Source organism: Budorcas taxicolor, chromosome 7 (genome assembly GCF_023091745.1).
Source record: "Budorcas taxicolor isolate Tak-1 chromosome 7, Takin1.1, whole genome shotgun sequence".
Classification (NCBI taxonomy): Eukaryota; Metazoa; Chordata; class Mammalia; order Artiodactyla; family Bovidae; genus Budorcas; species Budorcas taxicolor.
The window spans coordinates 60,749,097-60,770,542 of NC_068916.1; the positions used below are offsets into that span (position 1 = coordinate 60,749,097).

Consider the following 21,446-nt stretch of genomic DNA (forward strand, 5'->3'; position numbering starts at 1 on the left):
CCCTGGCCTGGGTTCTTGGGAAGTTGACTTCACCCGCTGCCTGTTAGGCTGGGGGATCCTCAGCTATTCTCTGCTCCTCCAACTCACCCCACGGTCTCCTCTCTGCTTGAACCTCCAGGAGCCAGCCACCTTGGGGCTGCCCTTCCAGAGTAGGAGTGATGCTCCCTGGCACAACAGCATGGCCACAGTCAGCCCTGGGCAGTGTGGGGGCTGGAGATGTGAGCCGGCACCGCTGGCCCGAAGGGCGTGACATTTCCTCAAATGCCACGAAGGGGCTGCCTGACCTTCACTCTTTCTGGGTTATTTATAACAGTGTGAACAGGCAGAAGGGCTTCTCAGCTGAGCTCTGGCCCAGCTCCCCCCGAGTCTCCTCTGCCAGCCACGGCAAGGAACACATAAATAGAAGCAAAGAACGTGGACACCGTAGGACCCCAGAGAACTCCTCCAGAAGGAGTGGGCCAGGCACTTTATTTTAGGTCTCTGGGACTTTTAGCATTAATTTTAATTTTATTGTGGTAAAATATGCATAAGATAATATTGGCCATTTTTAAGTGTACAATTCAGTGGCATTAAATACATTCACGATTTTGTACCGACAGCACCGCTATCCATTTCCAGGCATTTCTTCATCCTTCTCATACCTGAGAATAGCTGACACATGCTGGTCCCTCCTCCCCTGCTCTTGAGCATATTCTGATTTTGAGGGAACCCCAGAGAATGTGATAGTGAAGGACAGCAATCCTGCAGTGTGATCAGGGAGTTGAGGGGTTGTCCGTTTCAGCTGCAAGGAGTGGGTGCTTTCCCAGGGCTCCCTGTAGCCCTCTGCCTTCCTTTGCATCCAGTAAAGGAATCAGAATGGGAGAGGAGGTCCTGCTTGCTGGGAGAACCATGAATCTGCTCTAATCGCTTTTCTTAAGCAAAACCTATTCATTTAGCAAACTTCACTCCTTTCTTTATGAATCAGGCAAGTTTGTTGCAACTCACCTCAAAGCTGAATGCTGCTCACCATTGTCATGGACCATTTATGACCTTTGATAAAAATGTAGTAACAGTTCCTCACCTATAGATAGCACTTTAGAGTCCCAAATGCCTCTCTGGACAGGACTGGAACACCTAGGGTTATGGGCTCCATTGTAGAGATGTGGAAACCAAGACCCCAGACTGAAGGGATCTAGGGCAGGATCCGATCTCATTTCAGTCACCAGAATATACAGAACTCATTCTCACTCCAGTACTCTTGCCTGGAAAATCCCATGGACGGTGGAGCCTGGTAGGCTGCAGTCCATGGGGTCACGAAGAGTCAGACACGACTGAGCGACTTCACTTTCACTTTTCACTTTCATGCATTGGAGAAGGAAATGGCAACCCACTCCAGTGTTCTTGCCTGGAGAATCCCAGGGACTGGGGAGCCTGGTGGGCTGCTGTCTATGGGGCTGCACAGAATCGGACACGACTGAAGCGACTTAGCAGCAGCAGCAGCAGCACAGTGAAGCAAAGGAGACACGTGGCTCAGGCACAAAAGTTGAGATGACAGAAAGTTCAGTAATCAAGATAAGTTATATTTTAATGCAACACTTTAAATATGTTGCAATAGTTAATGTGTTAGTTAATTTGTTAATAGTCAATGCCAAAATATCCATTTTGAATGTAATAATACCACATCTTTAAAGGTAGGAAAACTGCCATGCAGAGCCAAATAGTCTGAAGCAAAAGGAAAAGTCAGTACTACTGACCTTGTCTTTATTTAGAGTCTTGATATTTTGCTCATCCTGGATTGAGGGACAGGCATTAATTTTGATTGTTTTCACAATATTACATGAAATATGATCTGTCTTGATTGCTGGATGTTTGGTGCCTGAGGTTGGTACCTCCTGCACCTCAGGCTAATCCCAGCCCTGATTCCACCTTCCAGTGTCTGTGCCCTCCTATGACAGAGGACCCCCCCTGCCTCCCAGGTCCCCAGGCCTCAAGTCCTCGTATGCCAGGGCCTTGCAGCCACCGCCGAGGGTGGCATTTGATCCTTGCCATCTATTTTTGTGCCTGCCCTTCGGTGACTGATAACATGTTGCTCTGGGTAGAGCTGCCGTGTTGAAATGGTGAGTGTCAATGTCAGGTGGCTTATGTGATCATGTATCTTCATTCTTGACCTCTCAAAGGGGCCTGGAGCCAGGGAAGAAAAGGAGCTCCTGGCGCTTTTGCCCTCACCAAGTAGGACAAAAATCATTATCGGTAAGTGAGGCTGCCGGGCAGTTAGGCCTCGTCTCGAGACTTCATGGAAAAAATGTCCAGGTTACATTCTCTTGCTCTTGTGCACCACCCTTTACAGTTTACAGGGCACTTCCACGTGTCTGTCACTTTGTTTATTGAGCAGCCACTACGTTCTATGCATTCTGCTAGGTGCTGGGGAAACAGCGGGGAACAAGCTTCTACTCGGATGGAACTCCTAGATGGGGGAGGTGACATATACAAGTAGCGATATGAAAAATGGGGACGAATTCTAGAGAGGGGTGCTGCTGGTGGTTACACAACAGTGTGAATATACTTAATGCCACCCCCTTGCCCAGTTAAGAATGGTTAAAATGTTATGTATATTTTACTACAATTAAAAAAAAATACTGGGAAAGGCGGTGGGGGGATATCAGAGAGAAAAGTGCTAATTGAGGAACTTGGAGCAGGTGATGGGAGAGAGGTTGGCAGCCACTTCAGGATACAGTGGTCAGCAAGGCTCGTCTCAGAGGGACACTTAATCTGGGCTGGGGCTGATAAGAAAGGACCAGCTGTGCACAGATGAAAGCAAGAGAAGGCTTCCCAGGCCGAGGGAGCTGCTGGCACAGAGGCCCCAGGGTGGAAACTCAAGGCACACAACCGTTCTGTGTTGCAGGCCGGTCCCTGGAGATGGAAAGAGGCTAGGGCACGCCCTGCAGCTAGCAGGTGATCAGCCAGGGCCTGCTGCACTTCAAGCAGTCTTAACGACAGGTGGATACCTGCGCGCAGTTCGCAGTTTACAAAGCGCTTTTCCTGCCGCTCTCCCTTGAGTTCAAGAGGCCCTTGAATTCAAGTGCAGAAAATTGATAGCAATTGTAGGGGAACACAGTGTGTGAATGGCACTGCCCCGGAACAGCCTCACTCACTCGTCCACTCGTGTCACAAAGCACACTTTACGCTTTTCAAATAAACAAAACACCACCTTTCCAAGCCATGGGCAGCCTATGCCGGCTGGCAGGTGCCAGAATGGGTGGTGGGGGCACTGATGGCATCCCCTAAGACCTCAGTGCCAGCCACCTGCCAGGACATCCAGGAGGCGCTCCACCCCAGGTCACCTCGCTCAGGCACAGCTCTCAGAGATATTAGGGATCTCAGTTGGCAAAGGGGCTGCTGGAAGGCAACAGGGAGGAAGAAAGGATATGACTAAGATAACACCTGTCCCAGGAGACTTTCTGCCTCAGTGTCCCTATCTGCAAAAGAAGAGTCTTCTGTCTCTGGAAGTGTTTCCCTAGGTTCCTCCAGCGCCTAAAGCCCCAGATCTGGGAATCCATTGTAGGGATTAATTTTCTGTGCTATGGAGGCTGCAATCCATGTATAATAGTCGCCTTATGTGATAAAGAGTGGGAACTACAGCTGGGGGTTGGAGGGGTAGGTGGAGGGCCAGAGAGGGGAATTCCTCAGACAAAGTCAGTGGAAGCACAAAACCATAAAACCTAATGCCTACCATGATTGTTCAATGAAGCCATATGGTACGCGTGTTCATTATTGCCAGTCTTTGCTCTGGGACTTCTGGTGCTGCTGGCACTGCAATCCCAAGCTCTCTCCTGCCTAGTCCACACCCACACTGCCAGGGCTCCTATTTCCAGACTGGGGATGCACTCAACTGGATTAAGAATTTAGACTCCCGTCAAGCAATCTAAGTGCAGAGTTCTTCAGATTCTTGCCAATGTCTTCCTAATCTTCTACTATTAATTCACCCACACATAATTTGACAGCAGGGTTTTTGTGTGTGTGTGTGTGTGTGTGTTTTTTTAAGGTAAAAAAAACCCCACAAAAACAGCTCAACTTTATTGACTCCTTCCATAGCCTTCAACTTAGTTTCCATTACAGTCTCTTCTCTTATCCTCATATTTTCTCTTAATGAACCATTTCATTAAAGTTTGTAATTATCAGAATTCCTTGGTGGTCCAGTGATTAGGACTGCAAATTGCCGCTGCTGTGGGACTGAGTTTGACCCCTCAGTTGGGGAACTGCAAGCTGTGCAGTGTGGCCAAATAAACAAACATTAAAAAATAAAATAAAATTTGTAATGATTGGAATCATTACAATGGTGGGCTGCAGTCCATGGGGTCTCGAAGAGTTGGACACGGCTGGGCGACTTCACTTTCACTTTTCACTTTCATGCATTGGAGAAGGAAATGACAACCCACTCTTGCCTGGAGAATCCCAGGGACAGGGGAGCCTGGTGGGCTGCCGTCTATGGGGTTGCACAGAGTCGGACACGACTGAAGCGACTTAGCAGCAGCAATGATTGGAATTCCCTGGTGGTCCAGTGGTTAGGACTCTGCACTTCCACTGCAGAGGGCACGAGTTTGATCCCTGGTCTGGGAACTAGGATCCCACATGCCCCATGGCACAGCAAAAACAAAAAAGTCTGTAATTATAGTTGTGTTTGGGAGAAAACACAACCGACATTGAACAAACAACCCAGCCACTGGAGGCAGGTGTGTAGATGACCTGGAGGGTTGTCTCTGAGACACTGGGGCACTGTGGGCCTTAGTAATGTGTGTTGTTACAGGAGGGGATGAAGAGTGTGGATTAACCTGGCCTGTTGCTTAGGGAAGCGTCTGTTGTACCAGAGGCCTGACAAGGCCTGATTAGGATTAGGTTTGATGGCAAGTAACAGAAGACTGCCCAAAATGATGAAAACTTTGAGGAGCTCCAAGCTGACTGCTCCCTCATGTCCTAAGGTGACTGACCCAGGGCCGATTGGTGCTTCGAAATATCAGGGACCCCACCTCCTCCATCCTGTTCACCTGTCTACCAATCAGAGCTGCTTTCTCAAGGTCACTGGTAACTAAGTTGTCATCCTCTCTGGTTGTCTGGGTCTGGCCTGACCTTGTAGCCAGTTCTGAGCCCTGGACCTGTTTTGCTCTCTGTGTTGGAGGACCCACTCCCACCAGATCTGGTGATCTTCCATCAAATCACCTTACACTAAGCCTTGAGTGAGCAGCTGTGTGGCTGGGGGCTGGGACCTGGTTGAAAAGGGCTGAACATCGCTGAGTTTGCACTTGGCAGGCCTGGGACTGACGCTTTTGCGTGGAAAGGGCCTCCATGAAGTTTTGAGACACTTAGCCTTGAGTGCCTAGGTAAAAGATCCTTTCAATGGTCTGATTTATCTTTAAGCTCAGAATATTTTTTTCTTTTAGGCTGGCTCAGAGCTCCTGCATTTTCTACTTATTCTTCCTGGAGCTTAATTTTGTGTCTATGACTCCTGAGTCTTATTTCAGAGGAGGCTGGTAGTATTTCTTTGTGGTCCAAAAATCAATTACTTTTCCTACTATTCTCCTGGAAGCATCTTTAGGAGTTTTGTACTAATTTGGAAGACAGTGGGAAGATTAGATTTTTTTCTTTTGGTTATAAGAGAGATGAATCAATTATAACTTTTTCATTGATAGATGATAAACTCCAGCTGGCACCTAATCTGGAGAGGAAACTTATTTACTCACATATTTGTGAAAAACAGGGACTAGACTGGCTTCAGGCACAGCTGGATCCAAGTGTTTACACTGTTTTCTCAGGAATACATCTCTCTTTGCTTCTTGACTCTGCATTCCTTGTGCTGGCTTCATTCTCAGGCAGAAGCAAAAATGTCTCTCAATGTCTCCAGAAATACATTCAAGCAGCTGGGCACCCTTGTTCAAATGCTCCAGCACATTCCTGGTAGTCACCCTGAACCACTGCTGTGAACCAGTTGCCGTCATCACTGGATGAAACACTTTAAATTGGCCAGACTATACTCACCTGGACCGACTGGGTTGGGAGGAGGGATGATGTCCCCAAGGAATATCAGTGGGCTGCCACATTAGGAAGGGGAATGGGTGGGAGGCCAGCCAAATAGCAGAGGTGGGAGGAGAAAAAAGAAAACATCTTTAAAGTGAAATGACTCTGTGGGGACTTCATGCATACTTACTTCCCTCCCTTCCTAGAAGGCAAATAGAGGCGTAGGCTCATAGGTCTAGACCAGGCTGGGTCTAATGGGTTAGCGGTGGCCATGAAGGCTCCTCGTTGCAAATGCTTGGGGTTCATTGGGAAGTAGAGCCGTGTTTGATTGGTGGTGTCTGCCATGGTTAGGGAGGCAGGAAAGGTGAGCCCAGTGCTAGATACCTGCACCCCTAATACATCTCATACCTAATCATTTAAAGCCTGAGACCATCAAATACAACTTTGTCAGTGAAGGAGGCGCCAAGCGGGCAGTAGGGCAGTGCTTAGTGCGTCCAGGATGGTGGTCAAGAAGTGTGTGAGGCCCAGAGAGAGCCAGTGTGGTCTGTCTGTTAGGGCAAGACCATCCTCCAAGGGAAACCACGAGCCGTGGTAACACTGGAGTGGGGGCTGGTGCAAGCTGAAGGAAGATAGGGTTGAGGGCGTCAGCAGGTTTAGGACTGAGGGGATGGGTCAGGAGACAAGTTCTTGAAGCACTGACCCTCTGAGAGGCCCTGCTCTCCCCATCAGTGCAGTGGGAACGTTGACTACTGCCTACCTTCCTGCCTCTTGGGAAGGTATCGATGAGGTTATAGCTGTGGATGTCACTTGAATGTCAACTGTAAGTGCTATGTCTGTGACCGCCTTTCACTGGGTATCTGACACATGGCAGACCTGAGTCTGACCTGTGTTGTTTTATCTTTGTAAGGACATTGTGAAGTAGAATTTTTTTATTATCCCCATATTGTTGATAGAAACTGAGGCTACAAAATTTAGGTCCTGACCTCAAAGGATGAGTGTTAGCAACCAAGCCAGGCTTAGCCCTTTGTCCTTCTCGTCTGGGCCTCTTTCCATGTTAATACAGACCTTCCTTGTACCTTTGTTTCCCCCTCTGTAAATTTCGTTTATTTATTCTGCCTTCATCTCAAAGTCTATGTGGATCACAGAAACTAGATAAGTACTAAATTGTATCAACCGCTTGAGCATGATGGGTCCATAGGGTCTGTGTGTTTGATATTCTCTTTTCCAGAGGAGGCAGTGAGAACCCAAGAGAGGAGGCGACCCACTGAAGGATGCATGGTGACTGCGGGCAGGCCCAGCACCCAGGTTCTGTCAGGGCACCTGCCCCTCCCCCTCTCCTGCTTCCTTCCACCAGGTATAACTGAGAATGTGCTCTGGGCCAGGCGTGCTAAGCTAGGCGATTTGCTGATTGTAGTCTGGAAAGTGGAGCCACCAATTTTTCCTGCAGAGGCATTCTTTCTTAAACAGGGAATCGATTTCCAACAAGATGCACAAGCTTCCAGTGAAGGCACTTATGTGAACCTGGACGAAGCACAATTAATCCATTGCCAGGGGTGTTTATCTCCCAGGCAGCCATAGCCTGCTTAGATACGGGGTGTGATGTTGCTGGAGGAATGGGTGCAGATGATGCGGCAGCCAGAGGTGTTCCTGCCGCAGTGGTGTAGGCAGACTTGCGGTGGGGACCACAGGAGGCTGTGTGCCTGGGGCCAGCGCACAACGCAGCATGTGTGGCCCCAGGCCTGTCCCTGCTCAGCTGCAAACTCACCCTGTGACTTGGGTCTTTCTCAGACTTCCCAAATCTCTGTCTCCCCATCCATAAATGGGAATGCATGCATGTGTGCTTAGCTGCTAAGTCGTGTCCGACTCTTTGCAACCCTAAGGACTGTAGCCTGCCAGACTCCTCTGTCCATGGGATTCTCCAGGCAAGAGTACTGGAGTGGATTGCCATTTCCTCCTCCAGGGGATCTTCCTGAGCCAGGGATCGAACCTGCGTCTCCTGTGGCTCCTGCATTGATAGGAGGATTCTTTACCACTGTGCCACCAGGAAAGCCCATAAATGGGAGGAAATGGTTTTAAAAGTTCCTTCTCACCCTCAGAAGCAGGCTGTCAGACCATGGCACAGGCTGTGTAGGGAGCCAGGAGACCCAGGGTTGGAATCTCAGCTTTACGTTTCTGGGACCCTGGGTGCTAAGGGTTGAACTGCATCTTCCATTCGAAGATATGTTGGCCTCCTAATCCCCATTACCTCAAAATGTGACCTTATCTGGAGATAGGGTCTCTAGTACAGAGGTCATCGAGTTAAAATGAGGTCATCAGGGTGGGCCCAATCTAGGGAAATTTGGACACAGAGCCTGGCATGTGTAGGAGGAAGATGATGGGAAGAGAGACACAGGGAGAAGACGCAATCCACTTGCCAACAAGAGAGGCCTCGGAAGGCACCACCCCTGCCAGCATGTTGATCTCAGGCTTCCGGCCTCCAGAACGCGGAGGCAAAATATTTCTGTTGTTTGAGCCATGCAGTTTGTGATGCTCTCTTACGGCAGCCCTGGCAGGCCAATACAGGGGACGGGATCTCCGAGTTTCCCGGTTAGTGGTAACAAGGGGTCAGTGACGCCTGCCCTGCAGTGTTGTTAGAGGAATCCAGTGAGAGAATGCAGATGAAGCACTTGGCCTGACCCACGGTGTATAGAAAGCGCTCATTCATAGTGGCCTAGCCTGTGCCCTGACGCCCCTGCCCCCACCATTCTGTGAGTGGGGCCTACAGGAGCCAGCCGATTTAGAGGCCCTTTAGTCACCTGAGGCACCCCTCCAAAAGCCTCTCTAAATATGGAGAGGGCCAGAGAAATCACTATTAATGCAACGCTTAATGGTTTTTAGCCAGAGAGTGGCCTCAGCCCTAATCGACAAGGTCGCGAAGCTGAGATTTCTTTATTTTATGTTCTAGGTACACTTTGAGTGTGTCGAGCTGCTCTGTAAATCAATAAGTGCAGTGGTCATGGCCACTTGATGGCATTTTGTAAAGGCAGTGGCATGGCTTTCATAGGAAGGATACTCACTGGATGGCCCTGAGCTAATCCATTATGCTCCTTGGACCTCAGTTTCCATCTGTGCCAAGTGAAGGCAAGTCAGAAGTTCTTAGCTGTGTCTACGAAAGGCCAAGAGGTTCAGAGGTTCAGTCTGAATTCCTTGCACACACATGCATTGTGCACACATACCATATCTGGTTCTGAAAGGGATCTCCTGAATTGTCCACAAAGACCTGCATGGACAACATCTTGGGGCAGCTGTTCCTTGCTGATCTGGAATTCTGGAACTCTGATTTAAAAGTTGTTTATAAGATTCAAGAGGCAAGTCTTACAGAGGTGGCTGCTCTGAGTTACTAGGATGGGCTGATTCTGGAATATATAAAGAAAGAGCTCCCCAGAGAGCTTACAGGTGGGGGCTTTGCTGGCCAGCGAGCTGTCAGTTGCCCAGCATCTTTGTGTCTCTGCTTTTGGCCTTTCCTCCTCCTCCACAGGCCCTCAGTGGAGGGCCTCGGTCCTCCCAGCCCTCCCAGCCTGAGTCTCTACTGGATGCTAGTCAGCCTAGCCCATCTGCTTGCTTCTACACTGGCCCCACCCCCACCATTTGCATGCTTGTGTGCTAAGTCGCCTCAGTTGTGTCCGACTCTTTACAACCCTATGGACTGTAGCCCCCCAGGCTCCTCTGTCCGTGGGGATTCTCCAGGCAAGAATACTGGAGTGGGTTTCCATGCCCTCCTCCAGGATGTCTTCCCAACCCTGGGATCGAACCCCCGCATCTCTCATGTCACCTGCATCGGCAGGCGGGTTCTTTACCACTAGTGCCTCCACCCTCATCACACTTGGCATCAGACCCCAGTCCATCGAGTTCCTACCTGAGCTGGCCTCCTCTGCCTCTCTGAAGGCATCCTCTCCCTCCCCCTACTCCAGGGCTGAGCTGCAGCCTCACTGGCCTGTGGGCAAGGCCCGACACTCTAGGCTTGGTCCCCACCTGGATCTCTGCCTGAAACCTTCTCCACATCTTCAACTGCCTGGCTCCTCCTTCACGTCTCAAACCAGACGTTGGCTTCTCCAGGAAGCCTTTGGTCAACCCCATCTAAGTAGATTCCCCTCCCTCTCTTGTCCTCCATCCTTGCACCTGGTTTGTTTCCGTTGTGGCACTAACACAATCTGTAATGAAATATGTATGCGTTTTCTTTTCCCACTGAGATGGCAAATCATAAAGGAACGCATGGAGTCTTAAACATCACAGGGCCTGTCTCATAGTAGCATTTAATATAATGTTTGCAGGCCCCGCTATCATGCATGGCTCATTTAAATACTGACAAAACCAAGTGCTAGTGAGGGCCTGGAACAATAGGAACTTCCATACAGCCTATGGGAATGTGCACTGCCAAAGCAGTTTTTCAGGTAGCTTTTATCAAAGTTCACCGATGCTTTGGAGAAGGGAATAGCAACCCACTCCAGTACTCTTGCCTGGAGAATTCCACGGATGAGGAACCTGGCGGGCTGTAGTCCATATGGTTGCAAAGAGTCATACACAACTGAGCAGGAATGCACAGACACTTAACATATGAGCAAGCAGTTCCACTCCTAGATATTCACCCAAGAGAGAGAAAATCGTATGATATGTGAGTCTTTATCACGCAAAGCCTTGTACACAAGTACTGTAGGCTTATTCATCACAGCCAAAAACTGGAAACAAACCAAACGTCTGTTTAGAACAGGCAAGACCACTGTACCCCCGTGAGCCAACTCAGTAGGGGAGGAGGAGGCAGCCCCAGGGGGCGGCTGAGAATCCTCACTGAGTGACACAGGGCTTAGTTCCCCTGAGTGCTGAACACATGTGGCTTGGAGGAAGACCGGGCAGATAGAAGGCAGGCACGGTTGGGAGTGCCCCTGGAGTTGCTCTCTCTGGGCATGTGCTACCTGGCCTGAAAGCAGGGACTGGCTGCTTGCGAGAACCAGACTTGCTGCTGCCTGGGTGTACAAGATTCTTGCAAAATGCCAATTAAGACATTTGACCCAAATTCAGATAAAAGCCTTTTTCCTGTGTCAAGTTGAGCTAATAATATACATTTATTCATAATTTATGAGGCCTAGTAAGTGGTAACAATTAAGGAAAAGGCCTGGATAAAACCTATTTCTCTTCAGTGTCACGCAGGCCTCTTTCTGTTCTCAAAGGAAGTTCCACCCATTTCTGTCTGCCATGAAACTCTGCTGTTTTATATTATTTTTTTAAAATTTGTCACCATTCCTGTCTGCTGCCGTTTATTGAGCACTTACCAAGCCAAGTTATAGCATTGCCTCATTTAATATTAACTGTATGAGGCAGGTGTTATTGTCCCATTTTACAGATGAGATAGTTGAGCTTCAAAGAGGTGAAGGGACTTGCCCAAGGTATCACAGCTGATACATGGGGATTGTGATTCATAGATGCTGGACCCCAGTGTCTGAGGTATCCTGTTTCTGTGTCAGCCTCCCCCAACTCAGGCTGTTTCTGAATCTGCAAGGCACCCTTCTATTGGTAACTTTTTTTTTAATTTAATTTTTAAATTTCTTGGTTGCTCCCAGTGGCATGCAGGATCTTAATTCCTTGCATTGGAAGCTTGGAGTCTTACCCACTGGATCCCCAGGGAAGTCCCTTGGTAACTATTAAACCTGGGAGGCCAGAGTGAGAAAGTGATGGCTTTCTGGGTCTGTCTTCTGGGTTAGGCTGAGAATCTGCACTGTTTCCATCAGGTTCCCAGGTGTCCTGGGACCACACTCGGAGAAGCACCGGGTTAGTCAGTGCTGGCACTGGGTCCTTCCTGACTCTCTTCTATCCCACCCACCCCTTATGGCCTTCTAGACCTCCTATGTATTGGCGCTGTAGTCTCATATATATTATCATGAACAGTGTGTGGCTTGAGTCTGTCTCATTCTTTTTACACATGTGGGATAGTATTCTACCTGCCGATGTTCTGCAGTTTAGATTTAACATGATATGTATATATGATATGATAACATACATAATGCCCTCATTCTTTTCAACGGCACTGTAATATTCCATGATATAGATGGTTATAGTTTTACTTACCTGTTGTCTGCTGATGGGTGATCTTCTACCCTTTTAGACATGACAATTATTTCTGGGAACCTGGGTGAGTGTTTTTCTAGAATGCAGCAATCACTCAATGATGTCGGTTCTTGCTTTTTGTTGTTTCATTATTCATATAGAAGGATTGTTGCCTTCTAGAAATCCCCTTTCAAATGGGAACAGTTATAGAAAGGAGTAGATCTCTATTTACAGGTTGTAATCAAGTTTTCAACCAAACATTTCTGGGAAGAGAAAAGAGGTCCTATGTGGGCAGGGCTTTGAGGGGTGTATAGGAGTGTGGAGGAGAAGGGAAGATATAGCAGCCAGGGGCATTTGTAATGCTACAGCCTGACCTACTTCCTGGTAGGTTCAACAGCTGCAAGAGGACGAGGTAGATCTTTTCCTTTCTTGGTCGCTTGGCAAAATCAGGCCCTAGACAAAGGTAGCCAAGGGTTCAGACTGGCAGCATCCTAAGTAGGAGGGTCCCTTCTTGGGTCTAGCCAGGCTCAGCTCTGACCCACTCTTTTCTACCTGTCTCCTCAGGGTGGGGGATCTGGGGAGGAACCACTCTGCGCTGACTTTCCCGAGCTCGACCTCTCCCAGCTGGATGCCAACGACTTTGACTCAGCCACCTGCTTTGAGGAGCTGCAGTGGTGCCCAGAGAACTCCGAAGCCGACCCCAGCGACTACAGCCCTGACGACTTGGAGCTCTTCCAGGTACGCCCTCCGAGCCTCACCACCGTCTGCCTCGCCGTGCCTCTCTCTGCCCCTGAAAGCCTGGCTCTGCCCTGAGTCACCTTCTTCTCCACTTGCACATGCAAAGAAGTCTCTTCACCCTCTGCAGCTACTGAGACCCTGTCTGTTGTCCTGGGTCTGCACTTGGTCTTGGGCAGCTCTCGCCCTCTCAGAGGCAGTGTTATCGCCTCTGGGAAGTGGGGACTGGGAATAGCTACTTTCTCCATGCCCCCAGTCAGAACTGAGTCTCTCTGTGAGCCAGAGCGAGTTCCTCCCTTCCTTGAATGATTGCACTGAACTCTCATTCCCACTCTGTGAGTAAGTGAGATTATCTCGCCATTTTACAGATGAGGAAACTGAGGCTTGGAGAAGATTAGCTACATGCCTAGGGTGATTTAGCTTGTCAGTAGCTGAACTAGATTGAAACCCAGTTTGCCTGCCTCCTAAGCCAGAGCTTTATAACCATGCTGACGCCATAATGGCTGACACCATAATGGGACTGACTCCCATTCTCTGTGGCAGGACTGTCCCTGTGTGTGTATATTCGCTCACTTAATTTTATTAACAACTCTCAGACAGGAGTGTATTTATCTCCATATTTGCGTTGGTACCTAGAGGTTCTTTATTTATTTTTTCTTTATTTTTATTAAAAAAATTTTTTTTAATTGGAGGATAATTGCTTTACCGTGTTGTATTGATTTCTGCTGTACAACAATGCAAATCAGTCATAATTATATATATACTCTCCTTCTTGAGCCTCCCTCCCCCCTTCCCAGAGAGGGTCTTTAAGAAGAAGCAATGCCCGGACCTGCAGTTCATATCTATGCCTCGTCCCCTGTGAGCCCCACAGTCTTGGAGGCATGTTTCCTTTAAGAAGGCCTCCAAAGTGGGATAATGTGATGTCTGGGATTTGCTTCAGAATAAAGCGATCCCTGCCTGCATTTGCATGTGTGAGTGTGCAGCAGGGAGAGTAATAGGCGAAATAAGACTGACCAAGTTGAAACTGGGTGATGAGCACATTCGGAGTTATTATTCTTCCCTTGAAATACGCTCCTCTAAAAACACTGAAGGAAGAATGCGTATCTCCCTGTGCCTGTCTGACAATATAATAATACTAATGGCGATAACAATAACAACAATAATAACATACCATGTGCCAAGTCAGTGTGCCAAGAGCATCATCTCAAATAATTCTCCTGACAAATTGTATCATTCCTTCTAGAAATGTTTATGGAGCTCCCTATGTGTGTCAGACACTGCATTCAACAGTGGACTCTACGGTCTAGAGGGAAGACTGACCCTAGATCAGGTAATACATAGACAAACAGTGGTCACTAGGGACATGGCACAGGAAGAATAAACCTGGAATGAGGAGCGTCTGAAGAAACTGAGTGGTCAGGAAGGTGCTTTCTAAGAGGAGATGCTTCCGCTGCAGGAGGACAAAGGAGCCTCATGATGATCCCAGAGCCAGGAAGCAGGAAGGCTTGCTGTGTTGGGGAACCGAAGAGCTGGAGGGCAGTAGCTAAAGGGAAAGTGTCAGGAAATGGGGCATGGGGATGGGCCAGGCAGGGGCCAGATTATGCATGCTCTTCTGGGTCATATTAGTGAAAGTGATAGCCGCTCAGCTGTGTCTGACTCTTTGCAACCCCGTGGTCTGTAACCCACCTCTGTCCATCGAATTCTCCAGGCAAGAATACTAGAGTGGGTTGCCATACCCTTCTCCATGGGAACTTCCTGACCCAGGAATAGAATCTGGGACTCTTGCATTGTAAGCAAATTCTTTACCATCTGAGCCACCAGGGAAGGAGTTAGATTTTCCCCAAGATTATTCTAACCTATCAGTAAAAAAATTATAAGTAACCCATTTTACAGATGAGAAAAGTGATGCTTAGAGAGGTTAAGTAACTTGCCTAAGGCCACACAGTTAGGAAGGGTCAGTGTGTTTACTCTAATTCAGGAACCCAACCCCCTCGCTGTTGTTTGAGGATCAGCAGGACTGGGATCTGGTTCTGGCTCCTTCCGGGGCCTCTATTCTTTCTCACAACAGTGGGGTAAACTGTGCTCTGCTATTCCCTCCCTCAGAGTGGGGCCAACTTCCAGGAAACACTTTCAGGTTATAGAGAACTGATGAGCAAGAGGGATTTGGATGCTGCCTAAAGACCATCCTTGATAGCTCAGTTGGTAAAGAATCCACCTGCAATGCAGAAGACCCTGGTTCAATTCCTGGGTCGGGAAGATCCTCTTCTTGGGAGAAGGGATAGGCTACCCACTCCAGTGTTCTTGGGCTTACCTTGTGGCTCAGCTGGTAAAGAATAGACCTGCAACGTGAGAGACCTGGGTTGGATCCCTCAGTTGGGAAGATCCCCTGGAGAAAGGAAAGGCTACCCATGCAATTATTCTGGCCTGGAGAATTCATGGACTGTTATGGTCCATGGGGTCACAAAGAGTTGGACACAACTCAGTGACTTTCGCTTAGCAACTTAAAGACCATCCCCACCTAAACTGTACAGGCCCCACCTACTCAGACTGGCCACACCCACCAGTAAGCTCCTGCCAGGAGCCTACTATGTGCATGAAATGGCCTCAGACACAAGTCAGCCTGGTGTGGCCTTTGGGCTCTTTGCACTGCAAGGAAGGCAGAAGAATCTTCGGAGATGGTCAGGACTGTGGTGGAACTCTGCATACCCTGCCTCTCTCCCCTTCATGCCCTGCATTCAATAACCTGCGCCACCCATCACACCCCGGTGCCTCTCTGCCAGGGTGCTTACATGATCAGTGCCTGATTCCTCCCTGGTCCCCTCCCCACCCTGGAGTTTGGGGGCTGATACAGCACTGTAAATTGTCATGCTCCCAGGCTGTGCACAGAGACCAGCACTTTCTTTGGGCTTAAAAAACGTTTCTATGAAACACATCCTTCAACACCCAGCTCTCATGTTAGCTCTCCCTAAGGCAGGTGGTCAGTCACTTCCTCTCTGGGCTCCCATCCTGTGCATGCATGTGACCTTCAGAATTCAAGCTTCTTGAGGGCAAGCAGTATTTTTTTCTTCTGTGAGGCCCTTGCACATTGAATTGAAAAGAGCTGGTCATAGGTGTTGAATGAAGAAACTGATTGCAATGTTTTCTTTCTTGCCAAGGACCAGACATGACCCATTCCAGAGTCCTTGAGCTGGAATTCAGAGCCCAGAGGTTCTAACACGCCCCCGCCACTGACTGGGACAGAGTCCTCATTTGACCAGTGGCAGTCGTGTAGGCATGCTGCCTTGAGTCAGAGCCGTGTTCTCACAAGTCAGGTGGCACCATTGCTATGGAAACAGACCGGGAGAGTGGAGAAGAGCTATCCTTACAAGAGCTGACAACTGCCCTGGAGGCAGGGACAGTGCCTTCTGTTTGTGTGCCCAGAGTGCTGGGGCCAGGGCCACAGTAGGCTAAACTTAGTGAATATTTCTGGCAGAGGCAGTCGTTTGGTTTTGTCACCATGTGCTGTGTGGCCTTGGGCTAGTAGCTCCTCCTTGTTGGGCCTCAGTTTCCCTGGGTGAGAAATGAGGAAAGAGCACAGATTAGATCAGCGGTCCTTAATCTGTTATAGAGAGAGAGCCACTGGGTCCTTTTAGACCCCCAGAAAAAAGGAAGGGAAACTGACTTCCTGGGTTTCCTGCACCCCAGTGAATGGGGGCAATCCCTGAGTGTTCTTCTGGCCCTGGGAGCCTGAACTCTGTTCTGTTGTCTTTCCCTCGGGGCCCTCCAGGTGCTCAGCATGAGGGTGCTCCCTCTGGTTTCTTGCAGGTTCCTTCTTCTCCAGCCTCAGAGCGCTCAGGAAGATTGGGGGTGGGGCCAAGCCTATTAATATCCCTTCCTCAGCTGATTAACTCTCCATTAATTTGCACTCCGTTTCTAAGCAGAGCTGGGAGAGCTGAGCTAATGGGCCTGGGAAGAAGAGAGGGGTGGCCCGGCTCCCTGTGATGTATTATCCTGGGGTGCTGGGGGGACCATGCTGAGGGCAGGGTCGGACTCTCTTCCCAGCTGGGGTCAGGACCCCCAACCCCGCCTGGCTGTTCCAAGCTGGACCTGCTAAGGGAGGGCTGAGGACAGAATGGGAAGCCCTTCTGTTAGTCATTTTGTTTTTGCCTAACCTGCTGGGGCTCCTTGGCGGTCTCTACCATCTGGTATTCATTTCAGCACCATGCCGAGTACCTAGTAAGTCCTTGACCATCCTCCCTGCCCCCCTCCCAACTTGCTGTGTGATCTTGACAAGTCTCTCCCGGACCTTCATTCCCCCCACCCCAAAAAAGAATGGCAAATAGGCTTCCATGTGAGTTCCAACCCAGATGATCCACAGTGTTGCCTGGAGGGTTGTGTTAAGAAAGGGCATGGAAGGAACACTGGGTGGGGGCATGAGGGATGGGACCCAGGAGCACGCAAGCTGCATGGTTGACTTTCCTGGTCACTGTGTGACCCCCACGGGCCCTTCCAGCTCTGATACTTGTGATAATTCAGAATATCTCCGGGCCTTTTTCCTCTGGCTGTGAAAGCCGGACCCCTCCTTCCTTCCAGTGCCGATGACACTGAATGACTTGTGAATCACTTCCCTCTGGAACGGGTTCTTTAAGACTCTAATCTCCCCAGTGGTCAGAGTTCGTTTTTGGTTCACTCATTCTTCCATTCATCAAATCTGCCTGGAGCCTCCCACGCCCCAGGCACTGAGCTAGGCTGAGGAACAATTCACTGAGCCCTTGTGTGGCTGCCTCCAGACCGGCCTCCCTAGTAACCCTTGGAGGGAAACTGACTGGGGACCAGGTCTTCCCCCAAAGCTTCAAGGCTTAGAAACGGGAAATGACTTACCCAAGGTCACCCTGTCAGTGATAGAGTGCCCCCCAGTCAACCCCAAGAGTGGTCCTTGAGCCCCATGTCCAAGATCTTAACTCCCCATCAGGCTGGACAGATTGCTCTGGAAACACAGGTTTTGGGGCCAGCCTGTGGATGGGGATTGGGGCTGCCGCTTGAGCTCTGTTGCATTCCTGAACCAGAATTCCTGGACCTGCCCCTGAACCTCCATCCTGGGGGCCCGGGTCAGGCTAACCTGAAACCTTCCTTTGACCTTTCTTTTATTCTTAGCTGTCTTGCAAAGTCACAACCACATTTGTTCTCTTCTCTGCATGTCCCCCTTTGAATTACTCAGCTGCTTCTCTGGCTGCAAGGCCTGAAACAGATTTAGTGCAGCCAAAAGGCCGTCACGGGATGTGTATTTCAGATGAACTTCCTGAAGAAAGGATAAACAACTTGACCTGGGATGGGAAAGAGCGCTGGTTAAGACATCATGTGACAGACAGGCCTCTTGCCAGAACAAGCCCAGTAGCTGGGCTTTACTGAGTGGAACGCTCAGTGCCTCACCTGGAGGCAGGGTGATCTCCGTGCAGGGCTGGTGAGCTGGGAGTGTGCGTGCTGACCCTCGTGTCAGAGATCTGAGACATCAGGGAAGGAAGCCTGTTAGTTCATCTGTGTGTGCTGTGCTCTGTGTCAGGCCCGTCTCTGCCCTGGATTTGCTGTGTGGATGAATTAAATGTACCCAGGGCATGTTGGTCAACCTCCATGGGCTCAGTTTCCTCAAATGCAAAATGGCAATTAGAATAGTACCCCAATCCCCCTTTTTTATGCTATCTAGGTTTTTCATAGCTTTTCTTCCAAGGAGCAAGCATCTTTTAATTTCATGGCTGCAGTCACCATCTAATATGATAGTGGACTTTTTGCTGACAAAGGTCCATAGTCAAAGCTGTGGTTTTTCCAGTAGTCATGTATGGATGTGTGAATTGGATCATAAGGAAGGCTGAGCACCAAAGACTTGATGCTTTTGAACTGTGGTGTTGAAGAAGATTCTTGAGAGTCTGTTGGACTGCAAGGAGATCAAACCAGTCCATCCTAAAGGAAATCAATCCTGAATATTCACTGGAAGGACAGATGCTGAAGCTGAAGCTCCAGTACTTTGGCCACGTGATGCGAAAAGACCGTGATGCTGGGAAAGATTGAGGGCAGGAGGAGAAGGGAACGACAGAGGATGAGATGGTTGGATGGCATCACCGACTCAATGGACATAAGTTTGAGCAAGCTCCGGGAGATGGTGAAAACCAGGGAAGCCTGGTGTGCTGCAGTCCATGGGGTCACAAAGAGTTGGAAATGACTGAGCGACTGAACAACGACCCCACCCCCACAAGGGTTATTGTGGCGTTTACCTGAGGCACTGTTTACAAAGCCTTTCTAGTTCTTTCATCAGCCAAACTCTTTGTCCCAGGTCTTGGCACTAGGCTTTCACTCTGCCTGGAATCGTCTTTCCTCAGCTCTTTGCCTGGCTGGTACCTTCTCATCTTTCAAGCCTGAGTTTCAGTATTAGCTGCTCAGAGCAGCCTTCTTTGACTGCTGTAAATAGCCTATAAATCTTTACCGCATTCTTATTCTGCATCCCAGCTTCCTTTTATTTTTTTTCCCCAGGCTTTCTCACTCTCTGAAATGATCTAGTTTTGTTTCCTTGTTTAACTCTTTTCTCCACTGGAGAGATAAACTCCATGAGCTACCAGTCTGTATCACCCGTCTCCAGTCATCGCCAGGCACAGAGCTGTAGTACGTGTGTGTTAGGAGACGGGGGGGGGGGGGGGGGGGGGGGGGGGCGGGGGGAGGAATTGCCCCCGCCACAGCCATCATCATCGCCATCACCCCCACCACTGTCGTCGCCTTCGCTGCCACCATCACCGTCCTTGTAGCAAGAGTCATCGCAGCAGCGACCGTGGTGGTGGTGGTGGTGGTGGTGGCGGTGGTGGTGGTGGTGGTGGTGGTAGTGAGGACTGCTTGTTCTGTGCCAGGCACGGTTTTCCAAGCATCTTACATATATTTACTCAGTCCTTGACGATAGCCTTATGAAGTAGGTCCTGTTGTTATAGTTGGTAAATGTGAGATCTGGGATCCACCCCAGCTCCAGATCCCAAGCTCCTAGCCACCACACTAACCACCCTGCCCGTCCATGAGTGAATGAGGCTGCAGGCCCTGGGAGCCCACCGGGGCATGGCAGCTGTCCTGTTGCTCTGCTCGTCACTGTCACGGACGAACCTTGAAGCTTCCAGTCTTTCCACCAGCTGTCTGGGCCCCAGGGTCAGAGAGGCTGACCTGGGGCTGCCAGTGGCATAGACCAGCCTCAGTACTCTGTCCAGGAGTTTGGACACAGGAGGCTGCGGTATGAAGTGACTGTCCTTGGAGGAAGGGATGGGTGTCCCCTGATTAGCATGTGACCCCAAGCCAAGGCCCTTTCTGTTACCACCTGCTACCTGCTCAAAAATCTCTGATTCTTAGAGTCCATAGCACATTTCTTGGGCATCTGCTTTCCAAGGAAACTGGGAAGATCTGAGCAGGTTTGGCGGAAGGCTGATGGCGGAGGTGGTGCAGCTGCAGGTACAGAGAAGACTTCTACCCAAAGTCGCTGAGCCCAAGGCATTAGCTAACCGTGTCCCCTCTCTGCCTCTCTGCTCACTGCAGATAATCGACAATGAGAATGAGGCCCTCCTGGCAGCGCTCACCAAAACCCTGGATGACATGCCTGAGGATGTGAGTCTGGCTGCCTTGCCAGCCCTGGATGATGGAGACACACCCTCCTGTGCTTCTGCATCGCCCGTCCCCTCCTCTGCGCCCCCCAGCCCCTCTCCGGAGGGGCCCCCTGCCTCGGCCCCTGAGGTGGACGAGCTCTCGCTGGTGAGAATCTGTTTCCAACTGAAGTGATGGTGGTGGCCTGAGATGGGGTGTGTGGTTGTAGGGGTGGTGGGTGCAGGGAAACCAGCTCTAGGTCCAGCAGGGATCTCTGTGCATCACCGGCAAGGGTTCAGGGCAGACAGCCTGGACTGGTGGTGGGCAGCCTCCCTGGGCTTAACCTGCGACTCTGTAGGCCCTTTGGGATTTCATGGATTTACCCTAAGTGTGTGTTAAACCTTGAAATTTAGTACAGATATTTTCCACACACCCTTGGTGGTTCAGACGGTAAAGAATCTGCCTGCAATATGGGAGGCCTGGGTTCGATCCCTAGGTCGAGAAGATCCCCTGGAGAAGGGAAGGGAATGGCAGCCCACTCCAGTATTCTTGCCTGGAGAATCCCCATAGACAGAGGAGCCTGGCAGGCTACAGCCCATGGGGTTGCAAAGAGTTGGACATGACTGAACGACTGTCTTTCACTTTCACTTTTTCACACATATACACACAGTGAAAAATGCAAGCAGGAAGTATGGAGAGTTAAAAGCATAACCTCCTTACCCATCTCATAATGGCTTTTTCTTTCCCCAGATGTAACCATGGTTACTGATCTGTTGTGTGACTTTCCTCTTCTACTTTTTTTTTTAACGACAAAAAGGAGCCTCCATTACACACAGCCTAAACCTTGCTTTTCTCAGTGAATTGTGTGGCATGGAAACTTTCAGATGAACAGAGGTAGCTCTGTTTTGTCCTTTTTTTCAGCTGCATAGTGTTCCCTCATAAGAAGGCACCATAACTTCTTTAACTAATCCTCTGGTTGGTGGATATATGCATTGTTTCAACTCCTTTATTGTTCCATTGCTTTAGACTGTGTCCTTCACCAGGAGGAAGAGGATCCATTCCTA

General features: G+C 49.6%; 1 protein-coding gene across 2 annotated transcripts in view; it reads left to right on the forward strand.

Annotated features, from left to right (window-relative positions):
- The window catches only part of PPARGC1B (PPARG coactivator 1 beta), a 113,991-nt gene that overhangs the window by 72,149 nt on the left and 20,396 nt on the right, over window positions 1-21,446 (forward strand). For both annotated transcript variants that reach the window (XR_008199689.1, XM_052643076.1), the window contains exons 2-4: window positions 12,631-12,804; window positions 14,045-14,131; window positions 20,338-20,550. Coding sequence is in view for 1 of the 2 variants with exons in the window: in XM_052643076.1 (XP_052499036.1) it covers window positions 12,631-12,804; window positions 14,045-14,131; window positions 20,338-20,550 (474 nt within the window). In the remaining variant the exon portion in view is untranslated. The remainder of the gene's footprint in view (window positions 1-12,630; window positions 12,805-14,044; window positions 14,132-20,337; window positions 20,551-21,446) is intronic.